At 44.0% G+C, this 18,417-nt stretch overlaps 2 protein-coding genes across 2 annotated transcripts; both read right to left on the bottom strand.

Annotated features, from left to right (window-relative positions):
* Nucleotides 1-4,537: 4,537 nt before the first annotated feature.
* ormdl3 (ORMDL sphingolipid biosynthesis regulator 3) lies at nt 4,538-7,633 on the bottom strand. The gene is made up of 4 exons (XM_067245402.1): nt 7,532-7,633; nt 6,616-6,844; nt 5,836-5,987; nt 4,538-5,023 (listed from the first exon to the last, which is right to left on the bottom strand). The coding sequence occupies exons 2-4, from the start codon at nt 6,787-6,789 to the stop codon at nt 4,888-4,890; spliced, it is 462 nt and encodes a 153-aa protein (XP_067101503.1). The 5' UTR covers nt 6,790-6,844; nt 7,532-7,633; the 3' UTR covers nt 4,538-4,887.
* Nucleotides 7,634-10,529: 2,896 nt separating this feature from the next.
* Nucleotides 10,530-11,730, bottom strand: LOC136950035 (mucin-1-like). The gene is made up of 3 exons (XM_067244122.1): nt 11,715-11,730; nt 11,252-11,475; nt 10,530-11,030 (listed from the first exon to the last, which is right to left on the bottom strand). The coding sequence occupies exons 1-3, from the start codon at nt 11,728-11,730 to the stop codon at nt 10,530-10,532; spliced, it is 741 nt and encodes a 246-aa protein (XP_067100223.1).
* Between the last annotated feature and the right edge of the window lie 6,687 nt (nt 11,731-18,417).

Genomic DNA, 18,417 nt, shown 5'->3' with positions numbered 1-18,417 from the left:
CGGGAGAGATGTGTGTGGATCTCTCAGAGGAGGACAAGGAGTTCCCTTCAAAACCTCTGTGGGGTTTAGAGTTACCTGCCACAAGACAGAGGGAGAGACCAGTTCCAGCCCTCTTGTCTGGCATGGTAAAACACATCAAATTGAGAGGTCTGGAGAGAAATGAGAGATAGAGAAAGAGAGAGAGGAGGGAGAGAGAGATGGGAGGGAGGGAGATAAATGGGGGAAGAAGAGAGAGAATGAGAGAGAAAAGACAAAAGCTTCTTAAGTTGGATAGAATTCAGAGCACCAGTCTAGGGAATATGCTTGCTGGGACATAAGGAGCTTATAACCAGGGGGCTCCACAGGGGGGAGTCAGGGAGAACAGGAGGCTGTAAGGGCCTCCTCGGTGGGACAGTGGGAAAACATATGAGAGGAAGCAGGGGGTCCTGGAACTGGGTCGAGTGGGCACAGACATGTGAGGGAGGGAGGGACGGGGGAGGTGAGGGAGGGAGAGAGGGAGGGGGTGAGGGAGGGAGGGAGGGGGGAGGTGAGGGAGGGAGGGAGGGAGAGAGAGAGGGAGGGGGGGAGGGAAGGAGGGAGGCAGGGAGGGAGGTGAGGGAGGGGGTGAGGGAGGGAGAGAGAGAGGGAGGGGGTGAGGGAGGGGGTGAGGGAGGGAGGGAGAAGGTTATGCTGGGACTGACAGGAAGGATGCCGCGTCTGTCAAGTTACATCATGGCTACATCCTGTCCCAGCCGTCTTACATAACAGACAGTTACAGGGAGACTGTCTGTTCAGAGGGTTAAAAGGCAGGAGAGAGGTTAGAAAGAGGGAGTTAGAAAGAGCGAGTTAGAAAGAGGGAGTTTGAAACAGGAAGCTAGGGAAAGTTAGAAATAGGGAGTTTGAGAAAGGGAATGAGAACATACAGACCGTTTTTAGTAGACAGAACCCAGGGGCATGTTTCTGGCCAGTGAGGTCTATTCTCGCATGAACAAACCAACAGAACGTGGGGTTAGTTAGGGATTTCATTTCACTCAGTAATCCAAGCTCTATGTGTTCTCCTTTGTAATGCAAGATGTATGCCCACCATCGAGAACGGTTTGTTTTCTCTGAATGTTTTAAACGTTAAAGTGAAAACATGATGCTGAGTGCTCGTGACTCATTCAGTCAGCCCTGTTTGAGTTAGAATGCCTTCGTGTCAAGAATCGGAGGATAAAATGCAAAAACACAAACATGATTAAGAGTTATGCAAATTGGGCAACATTACCCATCTATTTTCCTGAAACACACTTGTGTGCTAATCTTTCACTGAACTGAAGATACTTTAAATACAGAATATTTCCATATGCATTAAATGTTGTTTAAATTAGGATTCATGATGAGTGTGCTGGACAAGTCCAGACGAACCACCTCGCAAAGCAAAAAAGAAAAGATGCTTGAAAGGGAAAGAGAGACTATTAATCCTTGCCCAGGGGCAACTTCTATTTATAGGACCTAAACGTCACTTCAGATTAGTGTCAATGGTGTGCATCTGCTGCCCTCTGCTGGAGAGAGCTCAAACATCTTTATGAATCTGGAAAAATGGCCGTGATGAGCCACGGACAAAATTTACTCTGCAATCCTTACTCTTCTTTTTACTGCCACCACATGGGCGCACAAACACGTCTATGTTATGATAGGTGATATACTTAAATTATTGTTATTATATCATTTTTAATTATTACACTTCTGAGATACTAACAAGGACCACACCATACAGGATTATTTCATGTATTGGTAATATAGCACTTGATGAAAGCAGTGAAAATCATTGCAGATAAAGGTGGTTGAGAGACATCTGGTTATGAAGCATAACTCCCTGATCACATTCAGATTCCTAACCTACTGCCCCTAAGCAAGGTTCCTAAATAATGTGTAATGAACAAGTTAAATGAGTTACTGTATTAACATGAATTTACTTATGATGAATTACAGCATACATTCTAGTACAAGCTGAAAGTGCATTTTATTCTACCTTTCCCAATCGATTTCTAATTGTTTTCCATGACACTACACCAATGTATGTAATGAGTAAGTGGAATAAGTAATTATACAAGTAAATTATAAGACCCTTACATTTGTAGGTCAGTACCATATACTTTACTGTAAATCATTCAAATGCAATTAAACAACACTGTTCTCAAATCTAGTTGAGCAAAAGGTCCAATCATATGCATCACATGTATAGTAACGTACAAGACAGCTACCCTTCACAAAAGTGCACTGCCCTTCGGTGAAGAGTAGCCCCTGCTCTAATGCACCCTGATCAACATGGCAGCTCTGTTTGTTTAGTACCCCTGAGTGAATGAGGATACGTGATACCTCGCTCTCATCAACGCCACTCTCACCCAATCAATGTTTAACAAGCAGGCTTTGGGTAACATGCCTTCAAACGCCAGTTGGTTTCAGGTTATGATGCCAAAATAAAGAGAAGATTATAGCACATAGATGTGTAGGGCTCGTTGGGTGTCGAGCCAGGGTGGAAGATCACACGAGGGCCTCTGAGATCAAAGATCCTCTTGTTTTCCTGTAAGGCTGGTTAATATGTAAAGGAATCAAGTCATATTTCACATTGCAGCAACTGAAACTAGCCTACATAATGAAAGTACCCTGTGGTACTGTATTTGAAACAAACATTTAATGTTGAATATATAAGTTTGAGAAGTGCTATAAGAATATAGGTTTAAACAAGATCTTAAACATGTACATATTGTACTTTAGCCTAATACTGATAGTGGCAGATTGAAAAAGTGAATGCTGTTAACGCCTCATAGATCAGTCTGATTCAGGAGATTACCAAAAGGACCAGTTACACCCTTTAATGACACTATCAACTTGCAGATAGCTGTGCTGTAGCTTTTTCACCAAGACTTCTAGAAACTGTCAAGTTCAAAGTATTCCCAAACTGTGTTCACTACACTGTACACTATACTTCCAACACAAAAAGTATAACTGTTGATGTTGTCTGCTAAAGTTGAGTTCAGATGGAACCAGCTTAGATAGATTGAAGCTGTTTTGGAATCAGTTTTAGGTCTATCACATGAACCTTGATGTAAACAAAGGCTTACTACACCCACTACTTGCCAGGGCATGTTCTGTGGCAACATGAATATAAACTCACTCAGGAGAAAATACAGTTTTTCCTTTGTTACTACTTATTTATGTAGTAAACGTGACATTGTAGCTTTTCTTTGATACCACAATGAAACTATTTTTTATCCTTTATTTAGTTACTTCTCAAAAGCTATGTACAAAAGGTACATATTCCTTCAAAACATGCAAGATGCTGGAGACTGAAATGGCCCTTTAGTTTATCAAGTTCATTTTTCCCCTAAAATCAAACACTCTAAGAGTCTTATTTCTCAGGTTCACCCAGGTGAGTTCCACCTTGGTACTGTACAGCACTGCCTACATTACAACTGGACAATGGACTTACTTTCTCACTTATAATACATCATTCACATGTTAAGGTTGTAAATAATTGGTAATTTAAACCAATTATTAAAGGCTTTCTAAGGCTTGAGAAACATTGTTTTCTTTTAACCTTTTACATGAAGTATTCATTCTTCTTTTTTCTACTCAAGGTAGGCTGTGTCGAAAGCATTCGCAGCGTGCCTACTGCTCCACCCTAACACAAACTTCTATTTACCTTTGAAGCTAACAATTCTGACAGCGCTACGAAAAGCTTTGTGTGACACAAACAGACACAAACCCACCATCACTTTTAGGTTTCCTGTCTTGAGTAATGATGGCTAAAACGCACTGTGGTAAGCAGGCCCCCCTGGTGAAAAGCAAGTGTTCTTTGTGACAAGTTGGACTTTCTGTTCAAAACCTGACTTATACTGTATGTTCACCCAGTGACTGATAAAGCGGTAGATCTTTCAAATACTTGATTTCAACCTGAAATGATAAACTAGGTATTCGTGAAGCCCATACTAATGCATTATTTGCTAATACTCTAAAATATGGTTATTCAACAGGCTGCTTAACACTATCTATGCATCACTAGCCTTAGGGAAACAAACTGAAATGCAAATATAGTAACTGAGAGCTGCTGATGGAATAAGCTTTAAGGAACTGAGCATGCCTACTCACTAGATTACTGCCTTGGCTTAGAACAGGAAGTTTGCTCTGGCACAAAATATGGGACAAGGAGACCCAAATATGGAAGCGGTCATATAAAACAAGCATTCTTATAACTTCCCATGCTTAGACGTCGAATGGTTGGAGCTAAATATACAATACAACATAAGCTCTGCGGCCTGTTCAGCCTCACTGCTGCACTGTGACTCAAAGGCTGTCCGTCTGGCTGGCTACTGTGTGTCTGCTTTCATCTGACCTGGCCGAGGCAGGAAGACAGGGCCAGCCCAGCCCCAGCTGGGGGAAGACGCAACAGAAGATTGACTATGTTAGTTTAAATGTGTTAGCGCCATCTTAAATTCTGACTAAATAGCTCTCTTATTCTCTCCTCTACTGGGTTGATCAGAGTTCTAGTGTGTGCCCCCCCCCACCCCCCCAAAAAAACAAAACAAAAAAAACGAAACAAATCATCACTCTTCTTATTTCTGGAAGCTTCTTTTTCAATGTCCCAGGAGAACGAAGAAGTACAATCACACCGCCATGGCAACGTGTGCTTGGGGAGCTACATTGTGGGAAGCCAGCCCAGCAATTGTCCAGAGTGTATTCTGTCTGTTTCCTGTATATGCTATCCCTCTATCCCCGGTGGTCTTCATCTGGAGGCCTGCTTAGCAGCCTGGAGACCCCGAGCAGCAAGACCCAAACAGGCTCAAAGCCAAAGCAGGGGCGTGGCGCTCTGTGTGGTGCTAGTCTGCAGGGGGACTCGGGAGGAACAGGACGTCCTTCTGCGCCGCGTTAATACTTATTGATGCCGAAGATGCGGACGCCGTGAAGCTGAGGGAGCTTGGGGATGAGCACGGTGAGGAGGGACACGGTGTTGACCACGAAGTGGACCCGGTCGTATTTGGTGTAGAAGCTGGTGAGGATGTATCTGGAAGGGGAGGGAGAAAGACAGAAGGAAAAGGAGAGGGAGGGTTAGAGAGAGAGAGAAGGAAAAGGAGAGGGAGGGTTAGAGAGAGAGAATCAGAGTGACACTGAACCGTTGCTATGATGCAAGCTTGATTACAAAATCTCAAATGTAGCAGGAGTGGAAATGTCATAACATGAAGACTGGGAATGCTAACTAATCATGAAATGGGCTTCAGCTCATCTGTAAACGGTGATGCAAAATGTTTATGATGTCACTTTATGTCTGATGTCAACAAATCCATTATAGTTCATAGACCGAGTAACAAAACATCAGTTGTAGGTGGTTCTAAATATAAACCTCTCCTACCATCCCTCACCACAGGAGCCCAGGCGACATACATGCTAGCAGCAGGAAGAGAAGCCAACACAGGAGTCAATAACAACAGAAAATAATTGCCATAATGAGGGTTAACCATGTTATAATTCCATCAGCACGAGCGTCAGCATCGGAAAGGGGAACCATTGCATCTTGTTCATACACCACCATCTTGCCCAAACACAAAGCTAGTGATGTCACTTCCTTTTTGAATCGTCGCCAACCCCCCTTCCTTCCGTCTGCGAGCTAATGTCATATTCAACCTAATGAGGGAAAAACATGGTTGTCTTGCCTTGGCTGTCAACAAGACAGTCAAGAGAGATCAGTGATTTCTCCAAGGCAGAGAGGAAGGAAGGTTGCATTTGGCAACAGTCCCAACTTGGCAATTCTTTATGTATCCGCTCCCCCTGTGGAAATTAAAAGACAATGTACGAGCTTTCAAAGTCTCAGATACTCACAGGACGATAGGGATGATGGTGAGGAACTTGCGCGAGGCTGTGAACTGCATTCCATAGTCCATCTGCTCCCAGTGAGTGAGGAGACGAGCTTTGCCCTGATCCGGGGTCTCAAACGGGGTTCCTTTCACGGTGTGCAGCAGGAGGTACATGCACTGCAAACAAACACATCCACACACAGCCAGATACATTTACATGTAGTCATTTAGCAGACGCTCTTATCCAGAGCGACTTACAGTAAGTACAGGGACATTCCCCCCGAGGCATGTAGGGTGAAATGCCTTGCCCAAGGACACAACGTCATTTGGCACAGCCGGGAATTGAACTGGCAACCTTCTGATTACGAGCCCGATTCCTTAACTGCTCAGCCACCTGACTCCCACCAGATACGTGAGGCTACACTCAAGGCTACGCTTGGAACAGAGTCTGGATGGCGTGGTCTGGTAGAGGATGGCCTGTAAGACAATCTTGTTCTATTCTCCGACGTCAGTAGATGCTGGACTTGCAATGCACCGTACAGTCACCATTAAAAGGGTTGAATCTTGCACAATTCAGCATGCTATTAATGTCTCATGTCGTCTATTCAACAATAAGAGGATGTGAAGAAAGACACTGTTTCCCATCTGCCAAAGTCATTCACTCAATACTTTGTCCTCATTCTATGTAGAACAGTCTACTACTGTCATACTGACCAGGCGATGTCTCCACCTTCTGGTGTGGCCGGTGGGTCAGTGCTGTTGCATGGGTGTCTGGGAGGGTTTGGGCTAGTAGGGGGCCACTCACCAGGTTGTGTAAGAGGTTGGTGAGCGTCCACACCATGGGCACGCTAGCGAAGGGGATGCTGAGCAGGATGACGTGCAGCAAGCCGATGCCCAAGATGTAGGAGAGCCAGATGCCCCTGCTGTTCATCACCCGTGTGTTGGGGTTCACCTCGCTGTGTGCTGTGCCCACATTCATGATGCCAACTTGCCCCGCCTCTCCACCGGAGCTCTGGCCAATGAGAATTCCTGTTCTAATAACGTTGGACATAAAAGGTGGGGTGTGAAGACAGGGTCAACTCAATATAATGCAGTCTATCAAAGAAACTTCAAATACTTTTCCAGTTTTTATAGACAAGAAGGGACGTTTCACATATCATTTACATTTTGATAATATAGCAGACCAAAGCAACGTACAATTAGTAATTATAGAAAGTCACGCGGAATACTTTTAAGTGTTTCATTCTACTGAACAAGTCATGCTGCAATGTGTGATCTTACATACGTAAAAAATGGCACAGACACTGCAGTAAGCATGCGGTAAAGAGTTTGGCGGTATAAAATGTTCGATTGTTTGATTACAATATGTAGGCCTGCATAAAATTACACTCCAAAAGCAATATGGAGAGTCACGACCAAGTTACCATGGCAAAGTGAAAATAAGATATGAAGTAGGCTAGTTTTCGATATAACAATTGTTAGCTATGAATCAAACAGATATCATGCATGTTTTGATGATGCACGATTGAGTCAATAAATAGGCTGGTAAATACATTAAGACTTACATTCTAGGAAGGCTTCAACTCTGACCTTCTCTAGCTACACTAGTCCGTTATCACTGTTTTCCTTGTATCGATGCAATCGTCTAGTCTAGCAGATAGCTACTTTCATAACATTCATTAATTTAGATAACTGCTCTTCGTCACCCATGAAATACTTACCAAATTCGTCTGTTTAGAAGACAAGCATTCAAATAACGCTATTCCACTCCAATCGACTTTTCGTTCGCCTTGCGAACAGCTGGTGACAACACAGCACAGTTCATGACAAAAACGTCATCATTTTCAGACCCCCACATTTCAGAAGATTTTTTTATTCATCGTCTTTACCTCTGATTGGTCGTATGCACTCACATGGGTATCCTTGGCGAATCCGAGTTCAATGCGTTGAAACTCGATGAAACGCCCCCTTAAAACGTCATAGCAAGGGAGGGAGGAGAGTTGAAGAGGGCATGAGGAGGATCTATGGCGCTACACAAGTAAATAGAAGTGTCAAACATAACTGAACTTGAGTAATGAACGCTACTTTATATTTGAGAAGAGATATTTTACGAAAAGGAAGTGTTAGCTAAAAGAAGAGTAGCACAAATGTGAATTGTGCTGGAATTACGTTTTGCCAGATTTAATTTCCTTTAAATTACGTAACCATTATGAATGCAAACCTGGGATATTTAAATACCACAAATTACATTTTCAAGTAACGTTAGACCAAACAACTTTGTGAACTACTTTGCTCCAGAGAGGTGTGACATCACACTCCGATCATTTGATGTTATTTCACAAAAGGAGGCCCTTGACTCCTCTGGGCAAAGGGAAAGTGAAGCTTCTGCTCTAGGCTGCGAAGATGACTGACAAGGTTGATTCTGAAGATTCAAAATCAAAGAACATCAAGAGTGTCATGTTCTAGATCACATGATAAGTCCAAACACAAATTCAGGCCCCTCTCTTCCCTCAGGCAGAGAGGGCCAGCTCAGTTTCATACATCTCCACGGTTACCTGACACCCACAGACTCAGGGTACCACTGTGGTGAGTGGTATTTAACAGCTTTGGCCATCTGACAAGCCATTCTCTCATGGTAGTTGCCTTGGGTGCTACAGCACTGTTAGCAATGTAAACCTAGATCTATCCTCACATGACAACACAAAACAATGAGCTCTGAGATCATAGCTGGCTCTTGAAACAAAAACTAAATATCTCTGTGTGTAATACTGAATAGACAGTATTACACAGTTTTTGGTAGACAGTAGGATACAATAAAATGATATCATATTTTAAACAATCTTTAAACAATTATGCACACCACTACATAAGTCATAGTTACGACAGCATTCTCACAGTGAATATTTCTGAAACAAACTCATATAGATTATTCTGTGGGATATCTCCATTACCTCAGTATGAACTTGGATAAATATGGCCATATAATAATATGAATTATTACAACAGTGTAATAACAACATAATAACAATGTAAGAACAATGTAACAAATGTGTAATAACAACATAATAGTGTTACAACAGTGAAATCACAGTGTAATAACACAATAACAGTGTGACCTCAGTGTAATGACAGTCTAACAACAGTGCAGAGATGGCAAAAGTACACACATCCTTCACTCAAGTAGAAGTACAGATACTCTGTACAGATACTGTTTACAAAGACTGGTAAAAGTTGAAGTGCTGACTACACTTTTTCACTCAAGTTAAAGTAAAGAAGTATGGGCTCTGACATATAGCCTACTTAAGTAAAAGGTTGCCATTACTACAACATGTTTTAGTGTTACGCTGGTAACTGGACCTCACATCATGTGAAATGGGTGGTACCTAGTGCAGGTAGTGACAGTAGCGCATTCACCAGGAATCCTTTTTGACACCAACAATTTCAAACATCTCCCTCACACATGACCATGGGTGATCAGGAATGTCTATTCTCAGTCAGGTCGACATCGCTAACTCCCTCATCCAGTGTGTTAGCCATTCTTCTTGTTGCCTTCTGCCTTGCTCCATTGTTCATGCCACCAAATAAAGATTAAAACTAACGAGCCTGGTTTGAAAATGTAAGAAGTAGAAAGTACAGATATTTGTGTAAAAAATTGAGGAGTGAAAGTGAAAAGTTGTCAGAAAAATAAATTGTGAAAAGTAAAGTACTGATACCAGAAAACTCTACTCAAGTTCCCATCTTTGTATATGACAATGATAGAACTGAAGCTTCAATATCTTGCATACTTCTCTTCACTATTATCACATTGTTGTTCATATTCTACATTTCAACACAGTTGCTGTGATGCCCTGAGGCCCCTTGCTTCTATCTTTCAAACGTAACATGATTCTGTTAATAGGACTCGTGCTGTAATAAAAGCTTTTAATGACACCATACTTTTCAAGCTTTTACTCTGCTCTCGCACCATTGTCTCTCTCTTGCTTTGGGGCATTTTGTCACATGAGCCTCTTGTTCCTTAGCAATACATTGCACTATTAAACATTCGAGTAAAAACAATGTTGTGTGCCACACTGCCGAACGCCAAAGGACTGCAGATGATCAGTGATTGGAGGAGTCGCAAAAATAAATACTGAAATTACTAAAAAACCTTAACTATTGTACCTTTAATTATTAAAGTTATGGTACTTGCTGTATAGTACACTAGTATAATTCATAAACGTAAGAATGAGGTAAGGGTCAAGATAGCGAATGTTATGTCATGCAAAATGCTGTCATTTTACTCTGAAATAACACAATCCAGTCTCTTCCATAGAGTTAGTGTCGAGAACCCTGTCTAACCAGTAGATGTCACCCTATACACATTCCCCTACTGGTCCCAACCCTCAGGGAATCTGCAGACAGTATTAATGTACACCTGCAATGAAAGCCTCTTGGTAAGGTTACATTTGTGTCAAAGGTTTAGATATTGTAGTTAAAATGCATTGTCCTTTGATTCATTCACATCAATGGTACAAATGCGAGCCTTTCCAATGATCAACACTCACATCACGACAGGACACATCACAATATCCAGGGGAATTACCGTTTCAGTATTTCACTATTGTTTGTAACCTTAAACCACATACAAGGGATATTGGTTTACATGGGGTTTGGTAGGGTTTGAAGTAACAAACAAACATACGTACAGTTTGAAGTTTCACTTGAGTTTCAATTCTATGTTCAAAGGCAAACGGTGCTGAGGTGGCAGTGAGCCACATCTGTGTCGCTGACCAGAGCGTCTGTGCCTCTGACCAGAGCGGTGGTGCCTCTGACCAGAGCGGTGGTGCCGCTGACCAGAGCGTCTGTGCCTCTGACCAGAGCGGTGGTGCCTCTGACTAGAGCGGTGGTGCCGCTGACCAGAGCGTCTGTGTCGCTGACCAGAGCGTCTGTGCCTCTGACCAGAGCGGTGGTGCCTCTGACCAGAGCGGTGGTGCCCCTGACCAGAGCGGTGGTGCCTCTGACCAGAGCGTCTGTGCTGCTGACCAGAGCGGTGGTGCCTCTGACCAGAGCGTCTGTGCCTCTGACCAGAGCGGTGGTGCCCCTGACCAGAGCGTCTGTGCTGCTGACCAGAGCAGTGGTGCTGCTGACCAGAGCGGCGGTGCTGCTGACCAGAGCAGTGGTGCTGCTGACCAGAGCGGTGGTGCCCCTGACCCCGGCAGGCTGAGGCGAGTGATGGCCTGGCTGGAAAAGGCTGTAGCAGGGAGTCCATTATTGCCCCTGGAGGAAGCTGGGGATTAGAACACCAAAGAATTTCAATAAAAGAAGTGTCTGTTTGGGGGGGACTGGGGGATTGGGCGAGAGGGGGGGGAGGGAGTCGAGGGGGCATTGAGGGGCTCCCTTATTGTCCCAACGGTGATTGAGAGCGAGAGGAGGGGAGTGGGAGGGCATTGTGTTAGCAGGGCCCTCCGAAGTAGCTGGTTATTAGGGGGGGAGGCTGAGGGGGAGGCTGAAGGGGAGGCTGAGGGGGAGGCTGAGGGGGAGGCTGAGGGGGAGGCTGAAGGGGAGGCTGAGGGGGAGGCTGAGGGGGAGGCTGAGGGGGAGGCTGAGTGGGTGGCTGAGGGGGAAGCTGAGGGGGAGGCTGAGTGGGTGGCTGAGGGGGAGGCTGAGGGGGAGGCTGAGTGGGAGGCTGAGGGGGAGGCTGAGGGGGAGGCTGAGGGGGTGGCTGTTGACTCTTCATCTTGTGTGAACAAAGTCTCTGGCACGTAACCCTCTCCTCTCCCTCTGTCCCTCTCCCTCTGTCCCTCTCTCTCTCTCTCTCTCTCTCTCTCTCTCTCTCTCTCTCTCTCTCCCTCTGTCCTGGACCCTCCTTATTTACGAGTGCCATGAATACTACCCCTCCACTCAGCGACCTCCACCCCCACAGACCTGCACCAACGCTCATTGTGGGGCTTAAGTGCCCTTTAATTAGGCCGGCTCAGTGTCCGGCTGAAGACCACAGAGGGTTAGGCTCTTCCCTGTGGGACAGTGGTCTGCAGTCACACACCAGTAGGACCCTACATAGCTGAGGGATGAAGTGTTTGCTGCTCTAATGAAAAAGGTTTGTTTGGGGGAGTTCTTGTCCTCATTGTCCCCAGCTTACAAAGTCCTGACAAAGGAGACGATATTATCCAAACCCTCCCATTTCCAGGACCCGTTAGTGAGACGGGCCGGAGCAGTGGGATGAGGCAGCAGTCTCTCAGCCACCCAGAGCCCTGGACTGGCACTATTCCCACCGGCGTTAATGTAGCAGCACACATCATGTGTTTCCTTAGCAGATGGGACGCATTTGAGACTAGACATGTCATTGTTTTTGGAATGAAACTAGCAATGCAAACAAGCAATCCCAAAACATAGTATAATCAGTATGAAGGCTATAAAGGCTTGATGTACACACACACAAACAAACACACAGATTCACACACACACTACACAGTGCATTGTCATTGTGATGGAGCACATTTCATTATCATAACAGGGCAAGACACAGAGTAAGGCAAGTATGAGAAGGGGAGGCGGGCAGGCCATTGAAAATATGGTGAACTGCCTCGGCAAAATGAGTAATTTCTGGAAACCCCATTGTGTCAAGAGCTTAGAGGGCAACAGGGTCTGAAAGAAAGAGGCAGAGGAAGGAGAGAAAATGGGTGCGAATGGAATAAACAAAGAGAGAGTGATGGAAAGAGACAGAAAGAAGTAATGAAAGAAAAGAAGTGTGTGAGGGGAGGGTGGGATTGGGCGTGTTCAGAAACTCTTTCGCTACAGCCCAGTGTGTGTGTAGACGCCCTCCTAATCCTGGTTTTATTGGCTGCCTGTGTCCGGCCACGCTGGTCGGATTGGGTGGGAGGGGCGGGGAGGCTAGGGGACTGAACACATGTCCTCTTTTGTGGTAATACGCTGATCAGGCCTGAGAAAGAGCCAGACCTGGTTCCTGCCTCTGTCGGGTCACCGTAGAAACCAACACAGCAGGGGTCCTCTGTGTGTCCTGTACACATTCTGCTCCAAACACACAGGCTGCTCGCCCTTATAGAAACACCTACATTCATTATCGCGCTCTCTCTCTCTCTCTCTCTCTCTCTCTCTCTCTCTCTCTCTCTCTCTCTCTCTCTCTCTCTCTCTCTCTCTCTCTCTCTCTCTCTCTCTCTCTCTCTCTCTCTCTCTCTCTCTCCACACACGCACAACAAATGGAACTCCTGAAAGAGATGCTATAGTCTCAGACGTCGTTATGACCCAACAAACCAGGGTGATATGGCCCACAGGTTACCTCTGTTGTGCAGGCCTGAACACATCCTCAGAACACTAAGTTAATACGTTTATTTTGAGACTTCAGAGAACATTCACAATAGGGTTTATTATGGTCACAGCAAAAATTATAGTGAGGTAATTGGAGAACCATTAACTGAGGAACATAAGTTCCTTTGAGCTCTGGCGGTTCCTAAAGATAGGAAACGATCCAAAGGCGTTCCACAGCATACCTCTGTCTGGTCCACCTACCACTAGAACACAACATTTAGGAATTCAGTGATTGTTGGGATACATTATACATGTCACTGTTTGTCCATACAGGACCTGATCTAAAGGACAATTACGAGAGGACATTTTGAAAGATCTTTGGATGCCACCACCAGAATGTTAGCAGTGAAGTCCTGGGATTATCACTGGGGAATGTAAAAGATAGGCTCCCAATTTTGTTCTGCTAGGGTCTGCTAGGGTCATCCTCAGGGTATTACGTAAGACTCTAAAACTGCTCCACAATACATTTTTGTCGTTGTATTTTGGGGGCCATTAAAGAATGCCATTGACAGGTGGCTGTTTGGACATTTAGACATTCTCAAGACATATTTTCTGTATGTACGGTACGATCCCCATCCAGTACACTCAGGCTGGTGGGATCCTCACTGGAAGGCATGTTTCAGAAGAGAGCCATCCGTACGACTTCACACGAACGTCTGTGAAGAACTGTCTGAAAACCCAGCCTTCTGAGTCACCGTTCAGGATCCAGTTAGAATGTTCTAAAACCTAGATACAAATCATTCACGTTTCCAGACAGTTCCTCAAGCTGTGGCCCTGACCTGGGAAACGTGGTTTCAATGTTGTTGAGATGCAAACCGCAGACCATTCCATCGCCTGCGTTCCTAAATTACGGAGCTGTCACAATCCCCCGCTTCAGTCCCTGGTTCTGCAAACAGGCTTTCGCTGCTCCAGAGTTCCAAACGCTGAGCTCGGCACATTTCTGACGTAGGGTCACAGCGTGCGACAGTATCTGTGATGGGAAACAGACCTGCCTTGTTGGGAGCATCTTGACTGGAAGCGGGGAGAGGCATCTGACTGGCGTCTCGCACATATTTCACATGGACGTTGTCGTCTATCTATACCTGTAGGTATGGATAGACATTCCTAAAGGAACATGACCTCTTTGTTTTGGGGGAATAATGCAGAGAGGAGAAACTGCCGGTGACCTCTGGACATCGGGGTGGAATATTTCGGGCTTTTGTTCATATCTGTGTGTGTAAGTGCACCTCAGAGAAGTGGTGACATTGAAGGTCTGTATCTCAGTAGATATAAGTCTGTAGCTGGTACTAATGGAAACAAGGCTAAGAATAATTACAGTTTTTCTCAATTGTTTACACACAAATACTGGTACTTGAGACACAATGACCACAACATGTAACTCATGCACCAACCCCATGAACCAATTCTGCTAAACTACAAGCACAATTCCTGCTTTACACTCAAATTGCAGTTCTAAAACACACTTTTTTCAAAACACTACACACAATTCTCTGCATTTGGCACAATTTTCATGAAGAAAATCTTTTGTTTTCACAAGGAACACACTGCCATTCAAATACGCACACTGACTCATCGCATGGACAAACACCTGTCACACAGTTTTACAATTAGCAATCAGAGCTTTAGCATAAAAGGGCAACAGGTGACCTCTTCTGTTTTTGAGCAATGGATGCCAACATTGGAAACAGAGGCAGAGGAGTGAGAGTAAGAGGAGGAGGACGGGGAGGACGAGGATGAGGAAGGCCAAGGACCATAATCTCTGATGAGATCCGAGCCACTTTGGTTGACCATGTAGTCAACCATGGTCTAACAATGAGGGAGGCTGGGCAAAGAGTACAGCCAAATTTGAGTAGGTACACTGTAGCATCCATCATCCGGACTTTCCGAAATGAGAATAGGTAAGAAATCTACTCTCACTACAAAATTGCAGTAGGCCTACTGCATATCAATACAGTACTCAATGAGTACAGTAGTACAGTATTGCCTGTGGACTGTTCTGTAGGACTGTAAAAATAAAGTATGTTTCAAGTATTTGGAAAATGTATTCCTACTTTGTATTCCTTTCACAGTATTTACAGTATTTTACTATTTGTTTGGCAGAACTGAAAGATTACCAACATAAGGTGGTCGGGAACGTCTTCTGTCTCCTGAACAGGAAACTGAAATCATGAACATGGTCCTAGAAAATAACGCAATAACATTACGGCAAATACAAAGAAAAATAATAATAATGTAACTGTATACACTATACAGTAAATTATTCTGTTGTTTTGTATGTAGACCACTGTATGTGCAACTTTGTGTTGGTTGGGATGTACACTGTGTACATTGTTTTTCTGGGAAAAATACGTAAAATATATTTGTTACCGTGTATTTGTGTGTTCTGAGTATAAAAACAATATTCTCAATATTTTACAACACACTTATGTATGTACTGTCTGTAGTAAATGTAACACTGAACAAAAAAGGCCTAACTCACTATGATGAATGAAGTGTTTTCCACTCATCATAGTGTTTTACATTGAGCACATCAGTGTTCAAATTGTTCTTATAAATGTCTATTCATATGATGGTTTGTGTTTGTTATTTGAAACAAAATACCATTTTGAGATTAAATAACATTGTTTTGAATGTTAAGTTTAATTTTGCAGGAGAAGTGAGGGATTTGCCCATTGTGTGTGTGTTTTTTTGATTTGTGTGTAGAGTTCTGAGAGTATGAGGTATGCATTCAGAAAATGTGTGTAACCAATCGAGAAAAATTGTAATTAGGGATCTCTGTTCAAAGAACAGAGATTGTTTCACACAGCACATAGTAAAAACAGTGTAATATCTCAGAAAGTGAGAGAGACAGAGAGAGAGATAGAGATAGAGAGAGACAGAGAGAGAGAGAGAGATAGAGAGAGAGAAGGAGAGAGAGACAGAGAGATAGAGGAGAGAGAGAGAGAGAGAGAGAGAGAGAGAGAGAGAGAGAGAGAGATAGAGAGAGAGAAGGAGAGAGAGACAGAGAGAGATAGAGGGAGAGAGAGAGATAGAGAGTAAAGAGAGAAGGAGGGAGCGAGAGTGAAAGAACAGTGCCTGTAAGAAGTCTTCTTCTTCACAGTACAGTACTTCGTTCTCAACTCTTCACTCAAGAAACATAACACAGTCGTATATCACATATATCACTTCACAATCTAACCGTGGTCCCCAAGCTCTCTCCGTGTGGTAGGTACTCAGCTCTCCCCAGCACAGTGCACACTCCCAGCCCCTGCTGTGCAACCTTTCAGCCCCATTACACCATGGCTCTCCCTGCTCCGGAGGCCCTTGGTGATAGACCAACGCCCCCAAGCAACACAACAGTTGTCTCTACACAAACCAATAAGGTATCATTTAAAAGCACAGCAGTGAACAGACTATATCTGACTGGGTTCCAAATCCATCAAGTATCAAGTAGTTAGTGCTTAGTATTTAGATAAGATTGGAATCAGGGGCCTTTTCATTTATATGGTTACTCATGAATCTTGCAAGTGGGAAGTAACAACATTAGTCAATTGGAGGTACCTGTTTCACTGTAAGAAAGCTGAAATTCAATATTAGGTAAGCTTACAAAACAGTAAGCTAACATGAGTTTGATTCAGTGCAAATGTGATTCATTGGTTTCAGATGATGTAATTCAGTCAACGGCTTTCTGTTCTCTCTAATGTATGTATGTATGCATATTAAAACAATGCATCATAAGACTACTTTGTCTGTAGCCACCTTTACAAAGGAAACACCATCTGAAGGCAGAGTACCATAATGACATGGTAGAAGAACCACTAAGAACATAAGACATCAATCTCCATGATGCAATCCAGCAGCAAAACCCCAACGAGTTGGCCAGTAGGGATGTCTTTGAGATTTATTGGGCAAAACAAAGTTGTATTGTAAGAACACTCCCTAAATATGACAATTTGCCCCATGCTCCAATCACAGAACTGCACATTAGGGTAAAAAGCATGTGTCGCTGTGCCTTTTTTTGTCAATTTATTTCAAACCTTTTATCTGCTTTTTTTGTAGTGAATTTTATGGCATACGGACTGCAGAGGAAACAAAGCGTTTATCTGATACTTCATATCAGTTAGACCATCAGTGTTTGATCTCTGTCAGTTATCTTGTTTGCTTTTTGCCCAAATCAGTTTCCCTGCACCTGAATGATCCTAGCACTTCAGAGTAATTCTACACTCATTTCTTGGGGCCAGCTAGTGTCCTGTACTGATGTGCCTCCCGTTCTCCTCTCTCCCTCTCTCCCCCTCCCTCAGTGTCTGTCTCAGTGTTGCACGTCCCTTAGCCCATCAGAATGACAATGCTATTGATGTTAAATGTGTCGCCTTTGGGCCACTAGAGCATATAACCCTGTCTGCCTGTCCTGGCTACCACATTTTATGGTTTTATTACGCCCTCTCTTTTATGTCTGCTATTTGGGGGTGGGAGGACAACAATTTAGAAAATTCACTGTAAATGTCTCCTCCTGGTTGCATGAAAGAGAAAGGGTGTGTGTAAGCACTGTATGCACATATATCCGGATCAATTAGTCAGGGCACAACCCCTAAAATGGAGTCAACGCTTTCTCCCCCATGTATGCCCTTCGCCGCCAATCCTGGAGCCTCATCAGGGAGGCTTCCTCCCTGCTCCCATCCTGAGACACTGGGAAGCGCTTGCTTGGAATTATCAAAGATGAAATAGACTGAATAAGAACTCTACCTTTTTCCCTCTGTCCTTCCCAACATCTCCCTCTCATTTTCCCTCCCTCCTTCCCTCTCCTTTCTTTCTTTTCCACATGACCAGGGGGTGGTGTGTGATTGACAGATGGGAACGAAGAATAATTTTTTTCGTAACCTAAGGCCATCGTCTGTGATTGGCTTGCCAGCTGACATCTCCAAACCTCGCTTGTCTTTTTTTTGTTGCTCCCCCCCTTTAATATTGGGCCTGTGGATGAGGCATCCTGAGGGAGAAAAAAAAGTAGAGAGAGAAAAAGATATCTACCTTAGGGAAGAACCTCAGAGAGAGGGAGGGAAGGAGAGGACGGGTAGGAGCGTGTGTGCGTGTGTGTGTGTGAGAGAGACACTTTACTCTCTTAACTACTAGGAGACAGACACACTTTCCTGGCCCGGTTCAAAGAAGAGGGAAAACAGGAGGAAGTTTTTTTTTTTCTCATTTTAAATTTTCTCCTCCAACAATCAAGCTTTCCCAACAGCTTGTCTTCCAGGAACTCTGCATCATTCCCCATTGGAAACTCTAGGAATTGATCCATTTGTACTTCTATCAATACAAGGCATACCTC

This window comes from Osmerus mordax, chromosome 10, assembly GCF_038355195.1.
Source record: "Osmerus mordax isolate fOsmMor3 chromosome 10, fOsmMor3.pri, whole genome shotgun sequence".
Taxonomy (NCBI): domain Eukaryota; kingdom Metazoa; phylum Chordata; class Actinopteri; order Osmeriformes; family Osmeridae; genus Osmerus; species Osmerus mordax.
Note: the sequence above shows the minus strand (reverse complement) of the source record. Positions and strands in the feature narration are given on the sequence as shown.

Coding starts and splice junctions, on each gene's coding strand:
- ormdl3 (XM_067245402.1), bottom strand. CDS start 6,789: ATGAATGTGGGCACAGCACACAGCGAGGTGAACCCCAACACACGGGTG. Junction 5,988..6,615: donor CCAACCTCTTACACAACCTG/GTGAGTGGCCCC, acceptor GTTTGTTTGCAG/TGCATGTACCTCCTGCTGCA. Junction 5,024..5,835: donor ACCATCATCCCTATCGTCCT/GTGAGTATCTGA, acceptor CTCCCCTTCCAG/ATACATCCTCACCAGCTTCT.
- LOC136950035 (XM_067244122.1), bottom strand. Junction 11,031..11,251: donor ATAACCAGCTACTTCGGAGG/GCCCTGCTAACA, acceptor AGCCTTTTCCAG/CCAGGCCATCACTCGCCTCA.